This window comes from Emydura macquarii, unplaced genomic scaffold (genome assembly GCF_026122565.2).
Source record: "Emydura macquarii macquarii isolate MOO-44397 ecotype Brisbane River unplaced genomic scaffold, CSIRO-AGI_Emac_v2 contig_1045, whole genome shotgun sequence".
Lineage (NCBI taxonomy): Eukaryota > Metazoa > Chordata > Testudines > Chelidae > Emydura > Emydura macquarii.
This window is the reverse complement of record NW_027131182.1, coordinates 18,113,614-18,138,878: the sequence shown is the minus strand read 5'-3', so window position 1 is coordinate 18,138,878 and position 25,265 is coordinate 18,113,614. Positions and strand designations below refer to the sequence as shown.

Genomic DNA, 25,265 nt, shown 5'->3' with positions numbered 1-25,265 from the left:
AACTTAATCCACATGTTGGAAGAGAAATAAGAATCAGCTGCCACTGTCTCCTTACACATGGTTTATGGTACCCTGTTAACCACCTTCTTGTCAAAAGTCAGTGATCTTCTAAGAGTTAAATGCTCCTAATGCATTTACAGATTCAGGGCCTGTTCCAGCTTCCATTGATGTTAAATGCAAAATTCCCCTGAGCTTCATTTAAAACATGATTGACCCAATTTTTGGAAGGTATTGAGCATCCTTAATTTTCATTGCCCTCAACATTCACAGAAGTCACTTGGCACCTTGCAGGAACAGCTTAACGAAAGACAAACGAATACTGGAAAGAATCCAGATCTGGAAAATGTGTTTAAATAAAACCCCAGCAACACTGGAGTTGTTAAGATGGAAACCAAAGGTTGATTTTAGCTGGTTTAAAGTGGAAATGAGTAAAGACCACCATTAGGAGGAAGCCATGGGATCTAGTAGATAGAATAATAGACTAGGACTCAGTAAATCTGGGTTGTATTTCTAACTTTGCCAGTATCCTACTGGATGATGTTAGGAATGTAATTTCACCACTCTATGCCTCAGTTTCCCCATCTGTAAAATAGGGGCAATAATACTGACCTCGTTTGTAAAGTAATTTGAGATCTACTGACGAAAAGCGCTACATAAGAGCTAGGAAGTAGTAGTAAGCAACTGTAGCATTGTGACTTACTGGTAGACAATTTTGGTCACAAAGACTCTGAGAACTACATTTCCCAGAATGAGACCAGCAGGAGGCCCTGCTCCCTTCCAGGAAATGTTGTTATATGCACTTCGTGGTTAGAGAACGAAAAATTTACTCAATGGTTTTTCTTTTAACAGTCTTAGAACAATCTTACCCTAACCACCATCTCCCTGTGGAGATGCTTTGTGGATAGAGGTTTTATTCTCTGTTTCAGGTGCTGTGAGTCATGTGGAGTAGTGACCTACTCAGTTCAGTTATTAGGGTTAGGTGCTGTAGCATAGCAATAATCCCATACAACAGCCGATGATTGTAATAGACTTTGGGACGTAAAGGATTACCCGATTTGCAAATACTACTCAGTAATTGGGAAGGAGAACTGAGCCTTAATGAATTAGAATCTATAAAATGATAGAAGTAGTTATCGCTTCTCTTTCTGAGAGGTAGTATCTCAGGTGTTTTCAAGGAGACATTGATGATATCCTCCACCAAAGAATCATTTGTTGCTGATGATTTTGTCAATTAGAGACTAGTATCACAGCTCCCATTTTGGGGAATAAATTAAGAGGAGAATAGCCAAACAGTGATGTCAATATCTAAAGTCATCAGATTTTCTTGATTCTGGTCAGTTTAATTTTAAATCTAGGTTTGGGACTGAGATTGATTAGTGCTCTTTTAACTCTTGTTGAGGACAACATGGCCATGATGAGTTTGTTGGATCTGTCAGCTACCTTTTGTACAATTTTCCAAGAGGTGCAGTTGATATGTCTGAGCTCCCTAGGAGGAGTGGATGGAATTGCTTAGAAGTGTCTTCTCTCCTTTTGATACTGAAGAATCCAGAGGGTGATTTTGGGTGAATGTTTGTCTATCTCTAGGGCAACCTTATGATGGATTTTGCAAGGTCTCTTGTTCAGTGAGTGTAAGAGGCCTTGAGGAGGGCTACACACATGGAATTTGCTAATGGCTATTAAGAAGAACTTCTATGGCCTATATTATACAGAAAAGAGAGAGCTGCCAGTACTGTATTTTTCAGAAAAACAGGGGTTGGGGGGGAAATGTGGGCATTATAACTCATATTTTCAGAAATGGCTACTGATTTTTGGGTGCCTTCATTTAAAGAAGCTCAACTTTTCACACCCAGTAGTATAATTTTCAGAACACCCTTAACTCCAGTAGGAATTACAAGGGCTCAGTCCAGCCAAAAAGCAGGCCCTGTACCATATTGATTCTTTAGTAGAGGGGGGTTAAGCATCAGCCATTTCAAATATATAAAACCAGCCCTACCGCTAATATGATTAACCACATAAAATGCTATGTATGAGCATAGATTCCCAGCCCAAATAAAAGAGCTCTTGGATGGGAACTTCATAATGATTGTGCAGGGTTAGAATTAAATTCACAACCTGGAGGCCAAGAGTTGGGCAGCTCCATAGGTTATACGCCATCTCTGGGCGCACCATGCAAGGTGTGAGGCCTCTGAAGTCACGAGTGCAAGCTCATTGGGCATGCCCCTGCCTTAACCTCAGCCACTCTTCTCCATAGTTGCCTATGTGTAGAAGTCACTGATCTTGGCTTTAATATTCAGAGAGGGGCTTGCGGGTATATCTGCATGGCCATTCTACATTTGCCCATTCCCTGCAGTGATTCCATGCCGGAGGGTCTTTCTCAGCCCCAACGTCACTGCATGAATTTCCCCCACTCTAAATATGTTATTTGGTTGCCTTTTTTGCTATCAGATTCCAATGAGCAGAGGTCTCACACTGAATACAGCTGCCAACGATTTTGGTAGGTTGAATGAAAGAGATTAAAAGAATTTATGAAACCACAGTTCAAATACTGTCATTTCACTGTCTTGCAGGCCCACGTCTGTGACTATATGTGCAGGAGGGCAGATATTTGAAGTCAAGAAAAGTGTCTTCAGCAGCTCTGCTATGGAAACAGAATTTCTATAAATGGAGAAGTCACAAGGCACAAGCTTGTGCAATTAGATCATGTAGTCCAGTGCACAAAACAGAATAACTGGCTGCCATCTGAGGATGTCAGCAGGCAAGATGGGGAAACAATAAAAAAGTAGACTTGAGGATAATGAGAACAGAAGGGTGTGAAGTGATTGAGCTCTTCAGATCAGCCTTTTAAGTTTCAGGGCAAGATTGACGACTTTGTCATCCCGTTTTTTGATGAGGTGTTGAATGAATGTTTAAGAAGACAGCACTTATCACTGTTCATCACAGTTTAAAAAAACGTGTTTGTACTAGGGGACTGAAGATACCAGATCAAGCCAGGTTAGGAGGCAATCAAGTATTAAAGATGAAAACACTGTGAAAGACATATGTCAGGTGCTTGTATTATACCAGGCAATTGTTTACATCTGTGTGCAAGTGTGCAGACCTTGTTGTTTGCTTTAACATTGCTGCATACCTTTGATGATGAAGCTAGCATATTAAACATGTGAAGTAAGATACAAATCTCTGTGATAAGTTTTTGATTTTTCTAATAAACAGCAATATAATGAAAGCATTCCATACAATTCTAGAATACCATATTTTTAATTAGTTGTAATTTAGGATGAAATAAGTACACAGAATAATTTGTAGATGAGAAAGTTAGAAATGGAGAACGGCAGATGTGAACTGATAACTGGAGATATCCCAGCTAGACAATATAAAGAACTGGCTGATGAAAAATTTGCAATGAAATAGTTTATTCAACTAATTTTCCTCTTTCTCCGCTTTCAAATTATCCAATAATGGGTCACAATATTCATTGGCTGTTCATGATTGTTCGACAATTTGTGTGAACAGCTTTTATCTTGTAGGTTGTTTGAGAAGTGCCCACTATCAGTATTGGCTGTTCTCACTGCATGATTGATCCTCTGAATCACAAATTGTGTTTTTTTTTTCCCTTGTTGGATAACCCAGCCTTCAGAAACAGGAATGTCTCAACAAAACTATGTGGCTTTGATTTTGTCAGGGATTGGATGGGTTGAAAAAGGGAGCATTTTAGGGAAAGAGAGCAGGCAGGAGATAGGCAGGAATAGGGAATTTTAGGATATATTTAAACAGGCATTTTTGTCATTTTCCTTGAATTACCTCTTCATCTTGCTGCAGTGCTGCACTATACCTTGCTCTGGGTTGCAAAATTAATTCTGCCCCTCATCTACATTATAAGGTTCCCATTATTGTAACATAGTAACCACTGAGCGATCAAGAAGTATCAGTAAAATGCTGAAAAAAGGTGTCGCATTATCAGAAAAAAGATGCTGTGAGTGCTGATTGGTAACTGCTACCTGAGATAATGATGTGAACAGGAGTAATTAGTGTGTTTCTACAGTGGTAGAAAGTGTTGTGAACATGTGGCCCCCAGATTTTAAAAACTAATGGGTTCCCTCTTCCTTTGTGAGGCAGAGACAGACTATTAGAAGCAACAACTGATTGACACAATGGTTTAGTGCATTTGGCTAGTCCATATGCTAAGCAGTGTCATGCCTCTTGGAGAGAAGCATGGCAGTAGCAGGGCAACAGTAGGAGTTGAGTGGCCAACGTCCTTTGAGGACAGCCTGTAGGGCATTGGCATTTGAGAGCTGCCAAACCACTCAGCTGAAGTTAAGGCCACATAGTTGGCTATCTGGTGAGCTATCTGTGACTGCCAATACAGACTCTATTTGTAGCTCAAGAGGTATCAGCAGCTGGATCTGTTTCATGTAGCTGCACAATATGTAAGCTGTATCCTCTCAAGTCTTTACTCTGAGTGGCTGTTTAGTATCATGGGTGCTCTGTTCACTGAATAACCCATGTGTCTGTCTGCAGGCAATATGGAGAGGTTGACCTTTATCAAAGAGAATAGGCACCCACATGAGAGCAGCTGACTAGTAGCAGCGGCCATGGTGCTAGAAGAGGGAGGTAACATGAAGGAACTCTCTGGCTAATAATGAATATCAAATTATTTAAAAAAATTTTTAAATGAGCCTCAATTAACGTTTCTACATCCTTAGGTGCATATTTTTGAAAGATTTGGCCCAAAATGAAACAAAGTTGTTCTCTCATTTTAATGAGGGGCAGAACAGCCCTAGTCACGAATCAGCATCAGATGCTGTCATAGAAGCCAGGAGAAGATTGCAGGCCCAACTGGGTAAAGGTTGTTAAGAGCTGATGTAAAGAGCCACACAAAGGAAACCATTTGCAGTGCACACCAACAAAACTTATGCTAAGTACTCTTGAGTACAATCTACTGGCACTTCATTAACCAACTATTTACCTATATACAGACGCAGAACACTCTAGTAACCAAGCCCTCTTCAACTGCCTCATGTATGGTACACTATTACTACCTCGACAGATGCTGGCTGTCCTTCAGCTCTAGTTCTTGCCCCATTTCCAGATACATACTCTGCATCTGCTTATGAATTTCTGACAGTCATATGCTGAGCTGAAGTGCCTTCTCTCGGCACCCGAGGTCCAGCTTTCTCAAGGCCAGGGCATCTACCCACTCCTGAGCAAATACAGTCATTTGATTGTCCCCAGCATGAAAGGCAGCATGCAGTGCTCCTCCATTACTACTGCCTACATCCACTAGTACAACTGCTGCCTACAGTCCCACTCTATTATCTTTTTCCTGTATTCAAGGGGGGGCAACATATGGCACAGTTGCATTTCGTTATGGAGCAATGAGCTCTCTCTCACATATACACATGTATAATAAAATGCAATAGGTAAATGTAATGTTTATGTCTGTGAACAACAGATAACTCTGGTTTCAGCAACTTTATTGTAGGCAGGCAGTCCCATACATTGGTGACAATGTACCTGACCAAGAGGTGAATCCAGGGCAATATGGATCTTACTGGCTCTTGTAGAGACTACCTTCCATCTTCTAGGCAGCATATGCCTCTATGTTTTTTTGTGAGGATCTAGAAATGTGAGGTTTGACTGAAATCTTGAATACATGGGGCACCCTATTAATTAAAAACAGGTATGATCTGCCAAGTTCAGGTTTAGATCTGGATCTAAATTTTTGCATATATCAGAAAGGTTCCGACCCAGAATTTTGGGTTAATCAATGTTAAACATAGGTGAACCTGAGAAGTTCAGATTCAGACTCAAATATCTGCAAAGTTTAAAGGAGTTTAGCTCTAGTATTTCAGTTCAGGTCATTTCCTCTATTAACTGTTTAAGGCATAGATTTATAAGTATTCAGGTGTCTAACTCCAACAGGATTTCTCATGATGAGTTAAGTAGAATAGTCACATATTGTCACAAGAAATTTCAGCTTGCAAAAGGAACACTGAATTCATAGCAGTGTCTAAGAAAAACTCCCCAGAACAATTCTTACCTTTCTGCCACTCATTCTGCTCAGTTACTAGGTGAAATTCCATGGGCTGTAGTATTCAGAAGGTGAGCCTAAATAGTTTCAAAGATCCTTTCTTGCCTTGAAATCTATAAAAAATGGAGACTCTAAGCCAAATTTTATGAGATTCCCAATAACTTCTGAAGATCAGGGTCATTGGATCTTTATTGCATATTCATCACAACCTAGAAAAAGTTGTTCATAGGGGGCCTGATCCAAATCCCGTTGAAATTAGTGAGAGTCTTTTCATTGACTTCAGTGGGAGTTGGACTGGGCCCTGTCTCATATCCGGTAGAAGCAGGCTTGTCTCAAACTAAATGATGGTCTTTTCTTCCACTACTATGTCTTCAGTGAAGAAATGTATATTCATAATAATAAACTACTTTAACCTCCAAACTACAGTTTGTTCAATTTCCCAATTCCATGTAGCATGGATACATGAAGGGGCCTGTTAAATGTAAGGTGAAGGAAGAAGAATTTTTTAATACTTATCTCAGACATCTGCAGAAAGGCAAACTTCACACTGAATAGATTTTTGAGGTTCACTTCAATTTGGACTGTATAAGAGAGAAGGCTCCCCTCCTGTCCTGAGATCCCACACAAACAGCCTTGGACTCTTTCTGATTGTTAGCATCTCCATGAGTTTTAGTTATATTACCTCCACCAAATCACCATCAGAATCCCATGCAGCAACTGTTTCTCTAGATCTCAGTTTTCTCTAGTCCTCAGTCTATCTTCCAGGAAGAGAAAGAGGGCTCTGCTAGCCTCCCCCTTGCACTTTCTTCAAATATTTTTAACTACTCTCTAAGCTAATTGTTTTGTATTTTTAATGTTCATTTGTAAAGAGTTTCCAAAACAGTCAATTGAATCTAAACCAGCAGCTACCACATTTGCTGTGTGGACTTGCAGTTATTACATGTGGTCGTATACAGTAGAGAAAGGCCCTCCTTTTTTGTTCCCATTTAATTTTCTTGAGATGGTATTCTAAGTGACTGCCTCTATCATGATCCTTTGGGTGCAAGTGCACAAGATCCCTGGCTAGTCTTTGTCCATGGTTGAAGTTCATGGTGGTTTTTTCATTGCCTTTTGCCCATATGTACTCTGCTCCACTACTGAACATCCAAGAATAAGAATCCTTGTGATTATGACTTCTGTAATACCAGAGGGTTAACAACATTTCTTTCTCTTGCCTAGTTTGCAAATAGTTGTGTTATTCCCTTTGATGCATGTTTGTGACTCCTGTTGCCTTGAATGAGAGTTGTGTGTGTGTATGTTCAAAATCAGTATTTTGGTTTACAATCAAAAAACTGCAAAGTGATAGGAAACATATAAAATCATCACCAGATCTCTATGGGCCTTATCCAAATCCCTGGGACTTTGAATTAGGCCATATATGAATTTTCCTTGAAAAAAATTCATTCAAAATATTTTGAAGGGATTCTTTTTAACCTTGAAAACATCTTAAATTGAAATCTGAATCTGCCCTATTGTCTACTACAGCTCGATTGTAATGCTGCAGTTTAAAGTAACACACATTTGCACCTACAAAAACATATAATGACATTTAAAAATGTGCAATGATTTTTTAGAAATAAGCACACAGCATATTACATCATCTTTTTAGTGACTGTGTAGACCATTACTCATGCGACCGATACTCTGTGAGTTTTTCCTTTGTCTTCAATGATTTATATAAGAAGAAAATGGGGCCATTCATTGATTAAATTGCTAGTACTCAACATCAGTTGAGGGGGTTAGAATCTGGCCCTAAATTAGGTACAGCAACTTATAAAAATCCTTGTTCATCCACTTTCATGTGTGGTCTATTTTGGCTAAATGATTAAATACCGAATATTTTCTAAGTAATGTATCTAAATTTAATGTACCTGAATTATTGCAGTGGGGCTTTCAGACAGAGGACTATATGGGCTGTAGCATCTAGACAAATCAGAATTTGCTTGTTCTGTGACTAATTTTTAATACTATTTTTGTATTTCAGTCCCTTTTTTTCTTTCAGTAGCATTATAACTTGCATTGCTATTATACCTGGGCTAGCTACAAACTGCTCTAAGTAAGGGGTGGTATGTATCTTTAACAGGAGCAGGACAGAGGATGAATTGTGACTGACAGTCATCATTCCTCTCCTGGTTCCCCCCATCACCACCATTTTTTCGTGGGTGAGCTTACTGGCCAACTACTCTAGTTCAGTGGTTCTTAACCTATTTACCATTGTGGGCCACATATGCAGCTCTCTATGTGTTATGAGAACCGCATGCACACAATATATATTACCTGCATGGACCTGAGGATATCACATGGGACGCAGCTGTGTGCTGATTGGGCACAAGTGGCCTACAGGCCATGGGTTGAGAATCACTGCTCTAGCTGGTGAGTAGGCAGTAGAGCCAAAGCTTCTTTCACTCCCACTTTCCGAACCGCTTGAGGATTAAAGGAGAGAAAAGGGACTTACTTCTCCTTATCCCTCTGCATGTCTGAGTAAGGGCTGTGACAGTCTAGCCCTTTATGAGTTCTCTATGGTCTTACTCTGATTTGCTCTCTTATGCTGATGTTGTAATAATGTAAAAAAAGGTTCAGAGGTTCTGTTCCCATAACCTTCCAAAAGTTTGGATGCTTATCTCAAGTTTATCCAAATGTATGCAGTTGGGAATTGGATTGGAAATCTCACACTTTCAGGCTTTTGACAAGATTTCCATCATGTTCTGGCTTGAATTGAGCTAAGCATGACACGTCAACAGCTTTCCATGTGGTATTTCAGTATTTCTACTTGTGATTTAAAGCAGGAAGCAGGGAAGCCCTGTGAGAATATAAAAATAATAATAAAAAAGCTTCTGAATTTTTTCCAACCTCAAAGGTTCAGGCTTGGGTCAAGATTTGGGATATGGTTCAGGATGAGACTTCTACCCCTAATTATAACATGGTCTCTGATGGATTTGTAGGAAAATCATTTTGCTATGATCCTTGTGTCGTAATTTGCTCTCTGAAGACTACATTGAAATCATTATGATTACAGTCAGTGACACAGGTTTGTTTTAATGAAAACACTTCTGAAAGGCATGTCTTCCTCTATTCACTCTCAGTTTCCTAGGCTCATTGCACCTTCTTCTCCATCATCTTACACCTTGTGCAGTCATCAGTACTTATGCAAAAGGGAGTGTAAAACACTCACATTCTGATATGGTGTCATTTTATACTCACTTTGCACAGCTGTGAACAACTGCACAAGTTGTAAGGAAGCAAAGAAGGAGGCGTGTCCTCATCTTCCTCACTCCCTCACCCTTCTCTTTACATCAGTCCTGCAAATCCCTGGTATCAAAAAGGTTGAGAAGCACTGTTTATAAAGCAATATATCACAGAATTAAGGGGACTCAGGCCTGATCTATACTACAAACTAAAGTCAATGGAAGCCGCTTTACGTCAACCTAATAATGTATGTGTCTACACTAACAAGCCCCTTCCACCAACCTAACTCCCCTGTAACATTGACTTAATTACTCCACCCCCTCAAGAGATGTTGCACTTAATTCAATATTGATGTGTCGACAGAGAGGTAGTGTAGATGCAGCATTGTGTAATTTTTCTGAATTGGCCTCCAGGAGGTGTCCCACAATGCTCCATTGTGACAGCTCTGGAGATCATTTTCAACTCTGCTGCACAGCAGCCAGGTACACAGGAAACAGCCCCTCCCTTGTTAAACCCTAGACATTTTTGAATTCCCATTTCCTGTTTGTTCAGCATGGAGAACTCACCAGCCAAGCTAATCATGGCAACTGAATGCCCCAAACCCACTCCAGCCTCAAGTATACAGAAGGTGGTGAATCTTATTGGTCTGTGGGGAGAAGAGTCTGTGCAGGCCCAGCTCCACTCCAGCCAAAGAAATGTAGATATCTACAAAAAGATTGCACAGGGCATGGGGAAGAAGGGCTACACCAGGGAAATGCAGCAGTGCCTTGTGAAAATCAAAGAACTTTGGCATGCATACTGAAGACCCACCACCATTCTGCACTTGCTCAGCCTATTGTTGGAACTGCTACTTACTGCTGTCCAGGTGGCCAGTGTATGGCTTCATGAGCCATGGGAGCAAGGGGAGGCTGGGTCTCCTAGGATCACTATTGGCATTTCAACATCATCAATGGTTATTTTGTGATCTGATTGCAGTTTTCTGAACAGACTTGTGGTCCTAAAGATGTGTGCATCGTGCACCTTTTTTGACCATCCCACATTGATGTCAGTGAAACACCCCTGTGATCCACCGGTGCTTGCAACACTATTGAAAAGTATCCTTTTTGGTTTATGTACGCTTTGGCAAGGTGGTCTGGTGCCAAGATAGGGATATGTGTGCCATCTATCGCCCCACTGCAGTTAGGGAACCCCATCGTGGCAAAGCCATCCAGTATGTCCTGCACATTGCCTAGACTCACTGCCCTTCTTAGCAGAAATCAATTAATGGCCCTGCACACTTGGATCACAACAGCTCCCACAATGGATTTACCAACTCTGAATTGATTCCCCACTGACCGGTAGCAGTCTGGCGTTGCAGGCTTCCACAGAGCAATCACCACTTGCTTCTCCACTGTCAAAGCAGGTCTCATTTTAGTGTTGCTGCACTTCAGGGCTGGGGAAAGCTCTGTACAAAGTTCCTGGAAAGTGGCCTTCCACATTCAAAAGTTCTGCAGCCATTGCTCGTCATCCCATACCTGCATGATGATGCAACCCCACCAGTCAGTGCTTCTTTTCTGGGACCAGAAACGGTGCTCCACCATGTTCAACTGCTGCGCAACTGCTAAAAGCAACCAGGAATTGTTTCATTCTCTGGCTTGCAGCAGGGCTGCTTGATTGACATCACAATGTTCCGCACCTGTCTCAGCTCTATAAATACTGCAGGATAAAGCATAAGGTGTTTATAATGCTCACAACAAGAGTGCACAGCTGAGTGGAGTCCCTGCTTCTCGGTCTGTGGCATATGCATGGCTGTGCCAGGCTTTCGAAAAAAAAGCCTGAAAAGGTATGGGTCATTTGCTGTTGATATCAGGGGAGGAAGGAAAATGCATCATGGGAGGTTGAAGCCATGTTCCCATTCCCCCTGTGACAATGTCTTGGTCCCATGAGGCATTTCAAGCCCTTCCCAAAACCTCCTGCAGCTAGTACCCACAATGCCCTTCTCTGTGCATCAATGCAAGCGCTGCTAGTGAGGACACATGCCACTGACATAATGAGCATGATGTGGACACGCCTAACCGACTTAATTACTGCAGCAGCTGGATTAAATCAATTTAACTTTGTAGTGTAGATTTTCCTGCAGTAAAACCCATGACTTTGGTGAGTTGGCAGAGCCTCTTTACAGAGATAGAATCAGTTGCGGCATTAAAGACAACATGTTAAGAGACAGCCTGCTCTGTGAAGGAGGTTTAACTTTAAAAAAGCTCTCTAGATGTGCAGGGCAACCGAAACCGTGAAAGTACAAGCCAAAGAACTGAATTCATCAGGAGGGGTTATACTCATACAAGTACAAAAGAAGTTAGCCAGAAAAGGTCTACTCAAAAAGTGGAACCGCCCCCATGGAAACTACTGTTATGGGAGAGACTGGGTACAGTGGAAGGTGGAAGGTGTGGATCACAGCATGGCCCAAAACAGTGTTTTACCTTTGGGAAACTCTGTCATAAATGTGGGGAAAATAATCCTTTTGCAAAATGATGAAGATCCCAATGCAGAAAAGTCAAATGCATGCAGCTGAAGACAGCCTGGTTGAGGAGTTTTACATAGACATGCTGGGATGAAGCACAACTCATGAGGGACTGGATACTAACAATGAAAATGAATTAAACAATTATTCCTCTCAAACTGGGCATAGGATCTCAGGTTAATATTCTGTCTGAACAAGGTTATGAGAGACCAAAACTGGAACCAACAAAAATAAAAGTAACTAATTATTCTGGAGAAAATATACCAGTGAAGGGGAAGTACATTGCTAGCATCAAATATAAAACCATCACGTACAGGCTCTCATTTACCAAAGTATACTTCTAGAGACTGGCTCTTCTCCAGCTCAGCTGTTAATGGAAAGAAAGATCAGATCTAATTTACCAATTCCCAATGACTTGCTGAAATCCCATGACAAAGAAACCATACAGAAGATGAAAGAAAATCAGAAGTGGAAGCAGAATTATTATTTTGACAAAAGGGCCCCTGATCTCCCGTCTGTTAGCCCAGTGTGCCTGAGAAATCACATCTCTAAAACTTGGGGAAAGAGGTGTCATTAAAGAACAGCTGCTTCCAAGATTTTAGATAGTCCAGATGGACCAAGAGGATATATTTTGCTGTAATTGAAGGGATCTAAGAGTAATCCCAGAAAGTTCTAAAAAATTGACAGTAGATGTGGACTCTGGCATTTATCAACCAACTGATTGTTTATCATCAATGGACAAAGAAGAAACTGGCAAGGAACAAGAGAACAACTCAGACTCTAATGAAAGACTGATACTGAGAAGATCAGAGAGGGGATCAAGTGTCCTGAAAGACTCATAGAGACTTGCTAACCTGCCTGGAAAAAAGGGTATTTGAGGAAAGTGAGTGGTGAAGACTCACTCCAGAGTGATGTATTGGTAAACCTCTCCTCTCCAGATAGTTGATACGTTGGGTATATGAATTGTAGTTTATGAAATGTACTAGTTGGGTTGAGAATTTAATGTACGTGTTATTAGATAGTTGTTAGTTGCTTATAGTGAGCTAATTGGTTTTTTAGGAGGGAAGTTGTAGAGATATGTTTGTGCAAGACTATAATTTATAGAGGCTCCCTCATAAGGGACGGTATTATGCATATAGGAATTTTTAGACGTGTCCCAGAAGCAGGGGTTTGTAGAATATTGAATAACTGTGTACAGGAGTTCACCACAGATACTCTAGTTTTTTGGGGTTTTTTTAATAAAAGTTTTATTCCTTTCTCATTCACTGGTTTTGTTGTGTAATGAAGCCCAAGATCATTACAGGAATGGGGAGGCAATACCTGTGGGTAGAGAACCAGTAGGAAGCATAAGAGATCACCGTCGAAAGAGTAGGAGGAGGGTTCAGAATTGGGGGACAGGCAATGGAAGGTGGAATTATTCTGAAAGTCTAGATTTACAGACCTATAAACCGCAGTTTTAGAGATTTTACAGGTGCTTATCATACAAATAACAAGGCAACAGAAGAAAGGTTGGCCATCTCACATCACAAAGAAAGAGGTCCTGGAATCTTATAATCATTTTTGACCAATACAACTGGAACTCTCATAACTGCATTCAATTATTAGTGCTGCAGTGTCTTGAAAAAGTATCAGCTACTTTGTGATTAATCACAAATACCAAACTGTTTTCTAAGGAACTGTGTCCCACACTAGTCCCCAGATTTTCTGTAAATGTTTTCTGTTCAGATGTCCAGCACTTTTATAAGAACACAAGAAGTTTGCAAATAGCAATGCAAAACTATGTCAGGGCTATCTTTTAGAATTCTTCTCTGTAGTGTGAGATGGCCAGCCATTCTTCTGTTGCCTTGTCATTTGTATAATGAACACTTGTATAAACTATAAAAATACAGTTTATTTAAGGTAAATATATTTGGTTCCTATGGGGAATATGTTTCTAGCCTTTGGGAACTGTAAAGCGAACACATGCATGGCTACAGGGCACATCTCAAGTTGATATTGGGAATGTTTCTAATTATAATGAGTTGGAAATGATTTGGGTATTGAAAACCATGTTTTTACAGTGGATGTGGTCAAATGGGATTAGTTGTAATTGTTGCAGTTTACAAAGTTACGACTGTAAAATAATAGTGTGCTATCTGTTTTAAAACCATAATGGAGGCCACAGAGATTTTTTTTTCTTTTTCTTTCCAAATTCCTACAAGACATAAAACTGAATTGAGCAACTACTAATGAGATTCCTCAAAGTTGTTTCATTAGTTTTGCATAGTGGTTATTATGAAGGCAAATTATACACAAAATAATTCCCACTTTACATATTTTGTAGAAATTAAAAGCCTAAGCTATGAAAATGTTAGAGCCTATTTATCTGCCATGCTCAAGCCTATTGTACTAGTGGAATGTGAAACTTCTCCACCATACAGGGCCTAATCCTGCAAACCCTTGATGTAGTATCATAATTTATTATTTGTATTGTAGTAGTGCTTATAAGCTCCAGCCATAATACCAGGACTCCGTTGCGCTAGGCATTGTATAAATGCATGGAATGATGGTTGACCCAAATGGGAAGCTGACCCATAATGTATTTTGCCACAAATATTTCCTTTTTCAGTCTCAAAAAGAGTTATTTTCATTAGATGATGAAAAGAACTTTAATTACAATTTGGGGATGTTCTACTACTCTAAGACTCTGTTTCTTACCTGCGCCAATGATTTAAGTGGCTAGTACTTGTACACAGGTATTTTCACCTTTTTGTGAAAGGCCATTGGTTTGAATCCATTCCAGCTCATGATTTCTGAAAGTCAATATGATGGCTTTTTTGTGACCTATATTAAATGAATTGGTGGTCTCATCTAAATTCTATTATGCATATGTCCGTATCACAAAATAAATGGGAAGATTCACACTACCTTAAATGGACTTTCAGTCAGGGTCTTTGAACACATACTCTCTGGAGAAGAGACTATAAATTTGGCCAAATTGCATAGGGAGAGAGGTTGTGTGCTCTAGTAGAGCCAAATTCTGTGCAGAGCTAATATGAAAAGTTGCATGGGTAACAGGGGGGAAGGTAAGCACAGAATTTGGTTGATGTTGCTCACCTGGAAGTAAATTAAGAACATGGGATTCATTTCAAACATGAACCTCCACTGAAATCTCCAGGAAGACTCCAGAGGTAAGAATTCATGAAATTATCATTTGGATTTAAATAATGTTTTTTATCCACACTTCCAAGTATGTAAAACATTCTTACTCAATGAGAATAAATCCAGTACCAATGGTGATGAGAAGAAACTGATAATAGTTCAGAAGAACCCAGCCACATTTGGAAAGCATTACTAGGTACAGACAAACTAATTCCAGTGCAATAACATTCACCCTGATGAGCCAGTTTTAGCTCTATCAATGAGGATATAATGGAGTGTGAGATTGTGACCACAGTTTACCAGAAAAATCTGTTGCATTTGATGTTATACTGATTATGTTTCATTGCACCTATTGTATCGAAGTACAATATATTTGTGCATCATTCAAATGTAAAACAGGACTAGCTAATTCAATTCCAATTTTTTACTTGAGCAATATAGTATCCAGTTTCAAAAGGAACTTGAACATTTCACAAATATGTTATATTGAAAAGTGATACTACATTGGTCAATAGAATGACATTTTATTTTAATATGTTGCAATTCTTAGAAGTATAATATGACAAAATATAATCCAACTTAATCAATATTGACATATACTTAAAATGCTAACATAATTTTTTTTGTTAGAAATGGATCCAACCTGGTTTTACTGGAACCACACTAAGAGTTACAGAAAATTACAATTTCCTTATAAATAATGGTCTGTGTTCTCGCCATCACTGTCTGGCATAGAAAAGAGGAAAAACATATCAATCACACAGAAAAAGGGATCAGCTGGCAGAGGAGAGAGTGCTCACACTATATATTCACCCCACCAAGAGTTTGTCATCCACAGTAACTCCATTTTGCAATGCTTGATTCAGAGCTTGAGTACTTTGAGGGAGGAGAATGGCCAACAGGGAGATGAAACTAGAGAGCAGCTGTTCTTCATAGAATGCTCCTGTAGGAAATCCAAAGAAAAACTCTGAAGCTATCTTGGTGTGACTGGTGAACATGGCAATAAATCTTCAAAGAGCTTGGTAAATATTAAAGACCAGATCCTTGGCTGGTGTAAATAGCCTTAACTCCACGTAAGTCAATGGAGCTACGCTGGTTTAGATCATCTGAGGATCTGGCCCTAATTAATTAATTCTCAAAACTCTTCTCTGTGGTAAGTAAATAAGTATTATTGTGTGGAATCCAGGGTACAGAAAGGTGAAATGACTCAATGTAGCATCCACTGTAGCTTAGTAGCAGAGTTAGAATTAGAACTTGGGGGTTCCTCACTTCCTGTCCTGCCCTTATTTTCCTTTGGCAATGCTACCTATAAGCATATATCGTCACTATAGAGTCAAGCCATGTTCACACTAAGGGCACTAGAGCGGCATAAGGTAATCCTGTAGTTTACAAACAGACTAGAATGACAAAGAGGTTTTTTTCCATTGCTATAGGAACTCCACCTCCCCAAATGATGATAGCTAGGTTGATGGAAGCATTCGTCCATTGATTTATCAGCATCTATATTGTCATACTAGGTTGACATAGCTATTGCACTTAGGGGTGTGGATTTTTCACACTGCTGAGTGCTGCCGCCTCGTCAATCTAAGTTTTAAGTGTAGACCAGGCCTTGAGTTAACGCCGCTCATTAACTTAGCTCGCGTGAGAGTGGTCACATCGAAACACCACTCATAGTGATTGGATTGGCAGCGCAGAGTAGTTACATCCCTATTCCATCGCTAGCTCGAACTTCAGTAACACCCTCAATAGACCAGCTAGCTTGAGTTTAAAATACCACAAGACTTATGGCAAAAGGAAAGAGGGATGTTTCAAAGTTTCCACTAATATGGACCACTTCAATTGTTCATGCCTGTAACAATTTTATTTTTATTATATCTATAATAATGTAATATAAGATAATATATTATCTATAATATTTTATTATAGGTATAAAATTGAGTCACATCTGTTGTCATCCTAAATTCGTAATAAGAGGTTTGATAAACAAAGTAATTTAAATAAACAAACAAACGAACAATCCTTTGGGCTCTGGTTTAACTCTCAGCATGGACAAGACGTAGAAAGAGGCAAACTGATTCTGGTTTCTGCTTAAAAATGGCCTTTCGTTTTCAAAAGGAAACTTGGAAGGTCTTGATTCCACCATTTTTCCTGCTTGTGACTCCTATTAAAATAAATTAGACTTTTGTGCATGCATAGACAGCAGAATCAGGCTTGTTGTGGCATACTGTCAGTACAAAGCCCAACTTCTAACAGCTCAATGGAAAAGCCTCCACTCACTGTAGTGGCTGCCACTTATCCTGCAGTGAGAAAAAGTAATCCATGCTATTCACTGGATCAGTTTGATGCTTTTCTTTATTTTTTGTACATGTTAACTACCATGCCAGTTTGTTCACCATTAAAAATTAACTAATAGCTCTATCATACATAGATTCACAATGCTTTTAATATGCCTGGCCCAATTAACATCATAGCAAGTACCACTCCAAACAATGGATTTCATCCCACAAACCCTCCATGATACAGGTTGACCAAATAGCTTTACTATAGACCAAATAGCTTTACTGCAAACTTCCTAGCATCACCCCACCAATGTGCCTACACTAAGAGCTGGAAGGGCCAACTCTAAGGCCCCACCTACAATGGACTTTTTCCTATATGAAGCACAATTATCAAAGAAGGGCACAGGAAAGGATGCTCCTCACATAAGGTCTTCACTCCAAGCCCCACTTCAAATTGAGGTAGATGGGTTCTGTAGTCTCACTGTACTCAATATAGTTTTCAAGGACAAAAAATAAACATTTCCAGCTAATGCACTGATACCAAGTTATGTTGCTTTCTTCCCTAGTTGTGATTATAATGTGGAATTTTTAGGTGAGTGGGAAAACAATGGTTTCCCCAGCACCTCACCCCTTATTTCTGAGAGCATTTGCACCACTGGGACACAAGGTTTATCACACACTTGGAGGGAAATTGTTGTGGGTACCCATTGCTTAAAACGTTGACAGCTCATCACTCTAGAAAACTTGCTGAAATCTGATTCCAACTACATTTGTTCCTAAACTTGCTTTGCCAGTGTAGAAGGCCTAGGATTTGTTTTTCCTAAAATTTCCCACCATGCAATTTCTCTGGTAGTTTCAACTTGGTGAGCACTAGTATAGGTAGGCCACTATTTTAACATGTTGTGTAGACTTGTTCTCTTTGCACCTCAGGGAGAAAAGTTTGGACCCACCTACACTGTCTGGATAAGCCATGCTAGAAACCAGTTTAGCATGAATTTAAATACGTTTCCAAAACAAGATATGAATCCCAATATGGACATGGTCAGACTTAGCTCCATCTTCATACCCATATTGGCCCTACTACTGACATCGCAGGATGACATTTTTGTTAGTGGTTTTGTTGATGTTGACACTTGTCTAATATTATATGAACAGGAACTACTAACATCACACGAGGGGCAGTGACTTGTTGCACTCACAGCCCAATATGGATTCAAATAACCTAAAGATAAAAGGCTCTGTATCCCATTACTAGTCCCTTGAGCGATTCAGTATCCCAGAAAAGCTTTCTTCTTGAACAAAAATATGCTAATCACATTTATTACAAACAGAGCAGAGTGTTTCTGATATCTAAAAGACAAAGATAATGTGGACGTCAAGATTAGTCTTACTATATCCCAGAATGTCAACACACTTGCCAAAAATGAATTTATCAGCCCAATGCAGTCGAGAGATTTAGTTTATCTAAATGTCTTACAAGGAATAAATAGTTTACCACTGTTTTTGAAGATTGAGGTAAATCTGACATTCTATTGACATATGCTATAGATTTAATTTAATGCTGTGGTTCAGATGTCTCTTCTGATAAATTTTAGTGAAATCTATGCTAAGAGTGGAGCTGTTTAACTATTTTATGGGGGTTTTAAATGCAAGGTTAGCAAAGGAAACATGTTAATTGAAACAATGTTTGTGTATTCTCTTGTAGTGATTTGGAGAGGAATGTTGCTAAAGCTTGCTGGTTGGCTCTGAATATTAACATGATTTGAAGGGATTCATTTTAATTTGTTCTCTTTTTCTATAACGGGCAAATCTTTTTCTTTAATGAAGTGATTAAAACTCTTGGAGCTGAGCTCTTATTTATTTATTTATTTATTTTTGTATTTTAGGCATATTGGAGATAACATCTGTGGAAATTGGCGTTGTGGCTGTTAAATCCATTAACAGCAACTACTATTTAGCCATGAACAAGAAAGGAAAAGTCTACGGCTCTGTAAGTATGTTGCTTTTGTTTTCAAAATGGACTGCAGTAGTCAGAACCATAGTTCTTCCTCTACTGAATAGCTCAGTTATCTGTAGTTTCCTGGTAATTAGTGCCGCAATGAGCTCTTCATCAGCATTTCAAGCTCTGATAAACCAGCTTCTGTGCACACAAGGTCACTGTTGTTTCTCCATTAGCGTAATGTCTGACACTGGCAGCTGATGGCATTCATCATGGAAATGGCCTGTCCTGGTGACTGGTCTGGTCAGGTCTCCCACTGAGTAGCAGCCAACACAGCCTGAAAACTTCAGATGATTTGGGGAGAGTCTAACAGAATTTAAAATGTTAAGAGTATTTTATTCTTTCATGTCTACAGTGCAATCCTGTTTGTTAGTTGTTTGGGGCCAGCACCTGAAACTTCATAAACAGAGGTTTCAGATAATGAAAGAGCAGATTGGGAAGGCATTTAAATGCTGCATTCTAGGTCCTCAACTCCAGAGTGCACTGGACAGCATTCTGGTCAGCTTTACAGATTCACGAGCTTTAAAGGGGCTGCGCTGATTATCACATAAGAGTACAGTAGTGGGGGGAATAATCACATCCTCAGGAACATAATCAAACTTGGGTTAATCAGAATTACTTACATATGCTGTACTTACGTATAAAAGATAGTATATGTGTTTATATAATATATGAGTTATCACCCATCATTTTCACAGATGCATGTAATATAACCCCATGAATGGGTGAACTAAATTCAGTTTTAGACTTCTGTTGTATATTTTTAGAAACATGTACCATTTAGAAACCCCATGAACTGGTGAACCAAACTCAGGTTTACACACACACATCTTTAGTGTACATGTCAGGACCCTGGTCTTAGATTCCAGGCTTGAATCCAGGCCCAGTTGGTCCTCAGGAAGCAGTGTTGGCCGTCACACTGCCCAACTCATTGACTTACTTTGGAATTCAGACTTGGGTGGGCCAGCTTCCAGGGCTCCTCAGCCAGCTCCTTTAGTGGCCATATGGTCTTGATCCTGATTGGCTGGTGATAGGGTAACCAGAGAGCAAGTGTGAAAAATCGAGACGGGGGTGGGAGGTAATAGGCATCTATATAATAAAAGGTTCTGAATATTGGGACTGTCTCAATAAAATCTGGACATCTGGTCACCCTAGCTGGTGACCATATATAAACTTCCCACTTCCTTTCTGGACTTGTTTGAGCAACATGCTCATGCCTGATAGTTGCTACTTGGACACAGCTTGACCCTGTTTTGCTGCCTCCCCTGACCCCTCCAGCCATTTTGCTGTACCTTCCCCTTTGATTGGATCTCCTGGCTATTGGACCGCTTGCATGAACTCTGACCTCTCATCTGGATTGCCTTTGACCTGCCAGGGCATTACAATGTGTTACTGTTGATGTTTATGATGCAATGTTTGAGTTCATATGTACAACTTTTCCTGAATTACAGGGCTTTGGATCCAGGCTTTTGTTGGCCTCTTGTAGATTTAGAGGCCAGCTACTAAGTTTCGTTTCAGATCAGCACTTCTTCACAGTCCATGGAGGATCTGATCCAAGCCAGTCAAATGATGTTAGACATCCTGGCAAACTTTCAGTCATTTATCAAATGGTTGAAAATGAGGACCAGGCATTTGATCTACAGTTTCCCAGTGAATCAGATAGCCAAAGGAACAATGGTATCATGCTACAAAATAGAACAGAATATCTGTAATCCAGTAACTACAAAGGACAACCTGAGTTTTTGTATCACTAGGATCTATGTCTTGTAAATTCTCAGTGCTTAGAACGCCCATTGGTTTCAATAGAAGTGCATCACAAACAGCATTGCAGGATCAATCTTGTCCAGTCTCCTGCATGGACGCAAGACTAAGAATTATCTAGACCAGGGGTATACTTACTGACTCCCTTCCCCGCTGGGCAGAATCCTCTAGCCCCACCACCCCGCCACAGGGCACATACTTCAAGCTCCCCACCCCGGTAGGGTAGGTGGAGAATGGGAGGGGTATAGGGGGCTCTGTGAGCCACACTTTAACTGTAAAAGAGCTGCATGTGGCTCACGAGCCACGGTTTTGCCACCCATAATCTAGACCATCCCTGACAGGTTTGTCTAACGTGTTCTTAAACCTCCATTGACTGAGATTCCACCACCTCCCTAGGTAAAACAGAGTGTGTAAAACAGTGTAGCAAATTTATGGTAACAGAGCAGAAGTGAGACTAGAAATCACATCCTCCTATTTTACTGTTAGTCAAGATAAAGCAGATTCTCTGAAAGTCTTCCACAGTTGAATGGGAACTGGAACTCTCCAATTAAAAGTCTGATTAATTACTAACTTTGCTATTCTGGCACTTTTGTAATATAACCCCCAATACTACATCTAATGCACCAAACTTCTGTACAGTACTAGTCATAATTTAAAACAAAAACAAAACAAAAACAAAAACAAAAAAAGGAAAGAATAAAAAATCTTAACAGAGAAATGTTTCCTTCTTTTCCCCAGTAATGTAGATATTAGACCTGATCCTTAAAGGTAATTAGGCACCCATTAATTTCAATGGGAGTTAAATACCAAAATAGCTTTCAGACTCTAGGTCTTTTTCCCAAAAAGTTATACTTGCCAAAGACCAGGTTGGTCACTATAAAGTCCTCAGTCAGAGATCCAATATTTCATAGTCTACATGGACTAGTAATGACAGGGAGATACCAACATTATTTCTTTTTCTTTTCTTTCCTAGCCCAAGTAATTTGCAATATTGATACCATTAAGTCACAATATTATGTCTTATAGAAAAATTATTTTATGATATTTTTGAGGTTTCTAGAATGCACAAAAATTTAAAAAAACACTCTCAAACATTTCTAAAATAGTTTTTTCTGTAAAATGTGAGCAAAATACATGCAGGTAGAGAATGATATTGGCATTTGTTTAAAAATGGCCTGAATAATTCACTAATGGGCTTGATGCCCAAACTTATGCCAGTAAAACTTCTTTACCACCTGATTGCATCATCTAGTATCATCTGTGAACTGGGATGAAAGTTTGGACCAGAATAGAATTCTGCATCTGGGAAAACAGAAGTCAAATGAGGTTATTTTTATTTTTATCAAAAATATTTGCTTGCTTTTTATTGGAATTTTACAGCTAGTATAAACAGGCAAAAGGTGAGGGGGGGAGGGCGCTCATTAATTTGATTTATTTATCAGTCAGGACTGGCCAGACAGAAGGAGAACTAGTATGGATTAGAGCTGTTGCTTGGTTAATGACCAATTGTATTTTTTCTCCATTGAGACAAAAGATGAAATATTGATGCAAGTCCACACAATCTTTAGATTTCTGAATATGTTGAACATAAAGAGCTGTTTTGGGAAAGGCAGAGCCTATCCTCTGGAGATGTTTTTCCGAGCTTTCATTGCTCAGCTTGTTGACTAATACTGCTACTCGGAGCATTTTGAAAGTCAAATTGAGTTTGACTGATTCGGTCAACTGTGTGAAAAAAACAAACATATGTTTTCTGTAGTTTAGAACTGAGGCCTGGTCTGCACTAAAAAGTTAGGCTGACCCATCTGAAAGATTAAGGCAGGCTTTGAAAGTTCTTAGTTGTACCTAAGTATAATGAACTCTTGACCACTTTTCAAAATACAAATCTACAGAAATAGGCAGTGATGATTTATATGAATTGTATAAAAAGTAGTTGAAGCATATTGCCTCTACATATATTCAAATGTCTTTAATACCATGTAATTATTTTAAAGACTCACTTAAACTATCTGCTATATAAATGTTCCTGCTATATTTGTGGATGGTTTTTACATTTTTAATGCTCAAAGTATCTAGCAACATTGATCAAAAATAAAAAGTCTGAAGCACCCCAAAGTAATCTTATTTGTACCACAAACAGCACTTTCTTATTTCAGTAAATTTTTCCTTGTTAATTTTAGTCTTGGTATTTGACTAGGTACTTAGAATTACCATAGGTAGTAGGCAGGCAGATCACGGTGATGTTTCCATTGCGGGGTTCTTGTGGGCTTCCCTGTAAATAAGAACGTGCTTTCTGGAATGTAGGAATTACAGAAATACACACAGTTTTGTGTCTTACTACACATTTCAATGTGCAGGGTTTCAAATGACCTACTCGCAAAAGACTTCCAATTTGTATTTAAGTGGCTTTATTGAAATGGCTTCCTTTTTTCAATATGGAAGCTATTTGTTTATTAAAGACATTCTTGTCATCACTCCTGCAATGCAGATCTGTGTATGGTAAATATTACAGAAACAATTAGCCTCCCATGACAACATACTTGCCTTTTATGTTTTACATCCTCTCTTAGCAAACTGATACCAGTTTTCTTGAAAAATGGAAAACATTCATCCTTGGGAGTGTGTGTGCAGAAGTTTGTTAGGTTCCCTGCAAACATTCTTACAATATGGATATTGGGGCCAGGCACTGAAGTTTTTCAGGACCTGATCCTCATTTATGCTAAGGCCCTTTAAACCATTCTGGCATGTTACAGGGGCCTCACACCCACTTTAAGGGCCATTTACACTGCCAGAGTGATTTGAACCCACTTAAAGTCTCCCTTTCAATGCCATGGTGGTATAAATGGACCTTAGTTTAAATGAGCCTTTACAGTTTGAAGTTTGCAGTTTATAGATGCATTTAACATATGCTACCAATAATCTGGATCAAGAAACTTCAAAGATTGCATTTGTTCAGAACTGCAAAATAGTGAATGAATCCATGACTGCTACATAGAGGAATCTTATTACTAAGAAACTGATGTTGTACTGCCTTCCATGTTCCATCCCCAAAGGTAGATGCATTTCACTAGTGGGTGAATTATATACCCTTATTACTATATATAATTATTTATTGCCCAATTGGTTATGTTTTTATTTTGTAGCATAAATGATGTGTTTTAATGTGCATGTAGTTAAATATTTCAATAAGCAAACTGTATAATTTTAAAATAATAATGTAGACTATGTAGGAAACCTGAAAAGCACTTTGGACTTCTACAGGATATTATTTTATAAGATATTTTTTCCTTAATATACTGTACTGTTCTTTACATTCTGAACTTGCCTGTTCACTTTTCTCTTTTAACAGAAAGAGTTTAACAGTGATTGTAAATTGAAGGAAAGAATCGAAGAAAATGGATACAACACATATGCATCCTTAAACTGGAAGCACAATGGAAGACAAATGTTTGTGGCCTTGAATGGAAGAGGAGCTACAAAGAGAGGACAGAAAACAAGGAGGAAAAACACCTCAGCTCACTTTCTTCCAATGGTAGTAATGTCATAGATGAAGGAACTTTTATTGATGCAGTTGAACCAAAGGATCTTTTGTCAAGAATATTTGGTAATCCTCTTGAAGCATAAAGGCAAAGAAACAGTGCAGACGCCTGCTTGTTTGAAAAGGGGAGGGGAAGCCTTTGAAGGTTTTGTACTCATTGCTGGCACATGAAGTACTTTTAATTAGTTCTGTGTCATATCTTATAATCAAGATACAAGCTGGATCAAATGGGATGGGAACTATTCCCAGTGTGAATAATGTTTTTTTATCTCTGCGATAGAACTTGCAGGACGTGAGACAATATGTTGAATGATCTTCATGGAAAGTTATTTATGGAATACTAACTCATATCAAAGACCTTCATTGCTCACTCAAGCCTAATGATCCAATGAACAGTTAGACATGCAAGCATTTACTGGAAGTACTTGGGTCATATGCACAAATAAAGAAGTTTCTCGAGTAGCTTTGTGAAAGAATGGATATGATTAAGAAATATAAGCATATTAGAGTTAAACTGTTCTAACAAAATGAATAGTATGGTTTGCCCATGTATTCTAACTTCATTCTTTTTTATTTCTCTCTAAGTTATTTATTTAATAGGATGTTAAATATCTTTTTTGGTTTTAAATAATTTTCTCGGTTACTTCCTTATTTTTCATCCTTTTTCAGCTTTTCTCACAGGGGTTGATAGAGTAAACTTTCAAAACCTCACTGACTGCCTGAGAATAGGAAACTGACAAGGCTTTAAGGTAAAGTTAGTATTGCAGTGAATTTTTCTAATTTGTTTTCTTCTAAAC

General features: G+C 39.1%; 1 protein-coding gene across 1 annotated transcript in view; it reads left to right on the top strand.

Moving 5' to 3' along the window:
- Nucleotides 1-24,552, top strand: part of FGF10 (fibroblast growth factor 10) — a 76,100-nt gene extending 51,548 nt beyond the window's left edge. Inside the window, exons 2-3 of the mRNA XM_067545674.1 lie at nucleotides 19,060-19,163; nucleotides 24,280-24,552. Coding sequence (XP_067401775.1) covers nucleotides 19,060-19,163; nucleotides 24,280-24,477 — 302 coding nt within the window. The 3' untranslated portion in view covers nucleotides 24,478-24,552. The remainder of the gene's footprint in view (nucleotides 1-19,059; nucleotides 19,164-24,279) is intronic.
- Nucleotides 24,553-25,265: the final 713 nt, after the last annotated feature.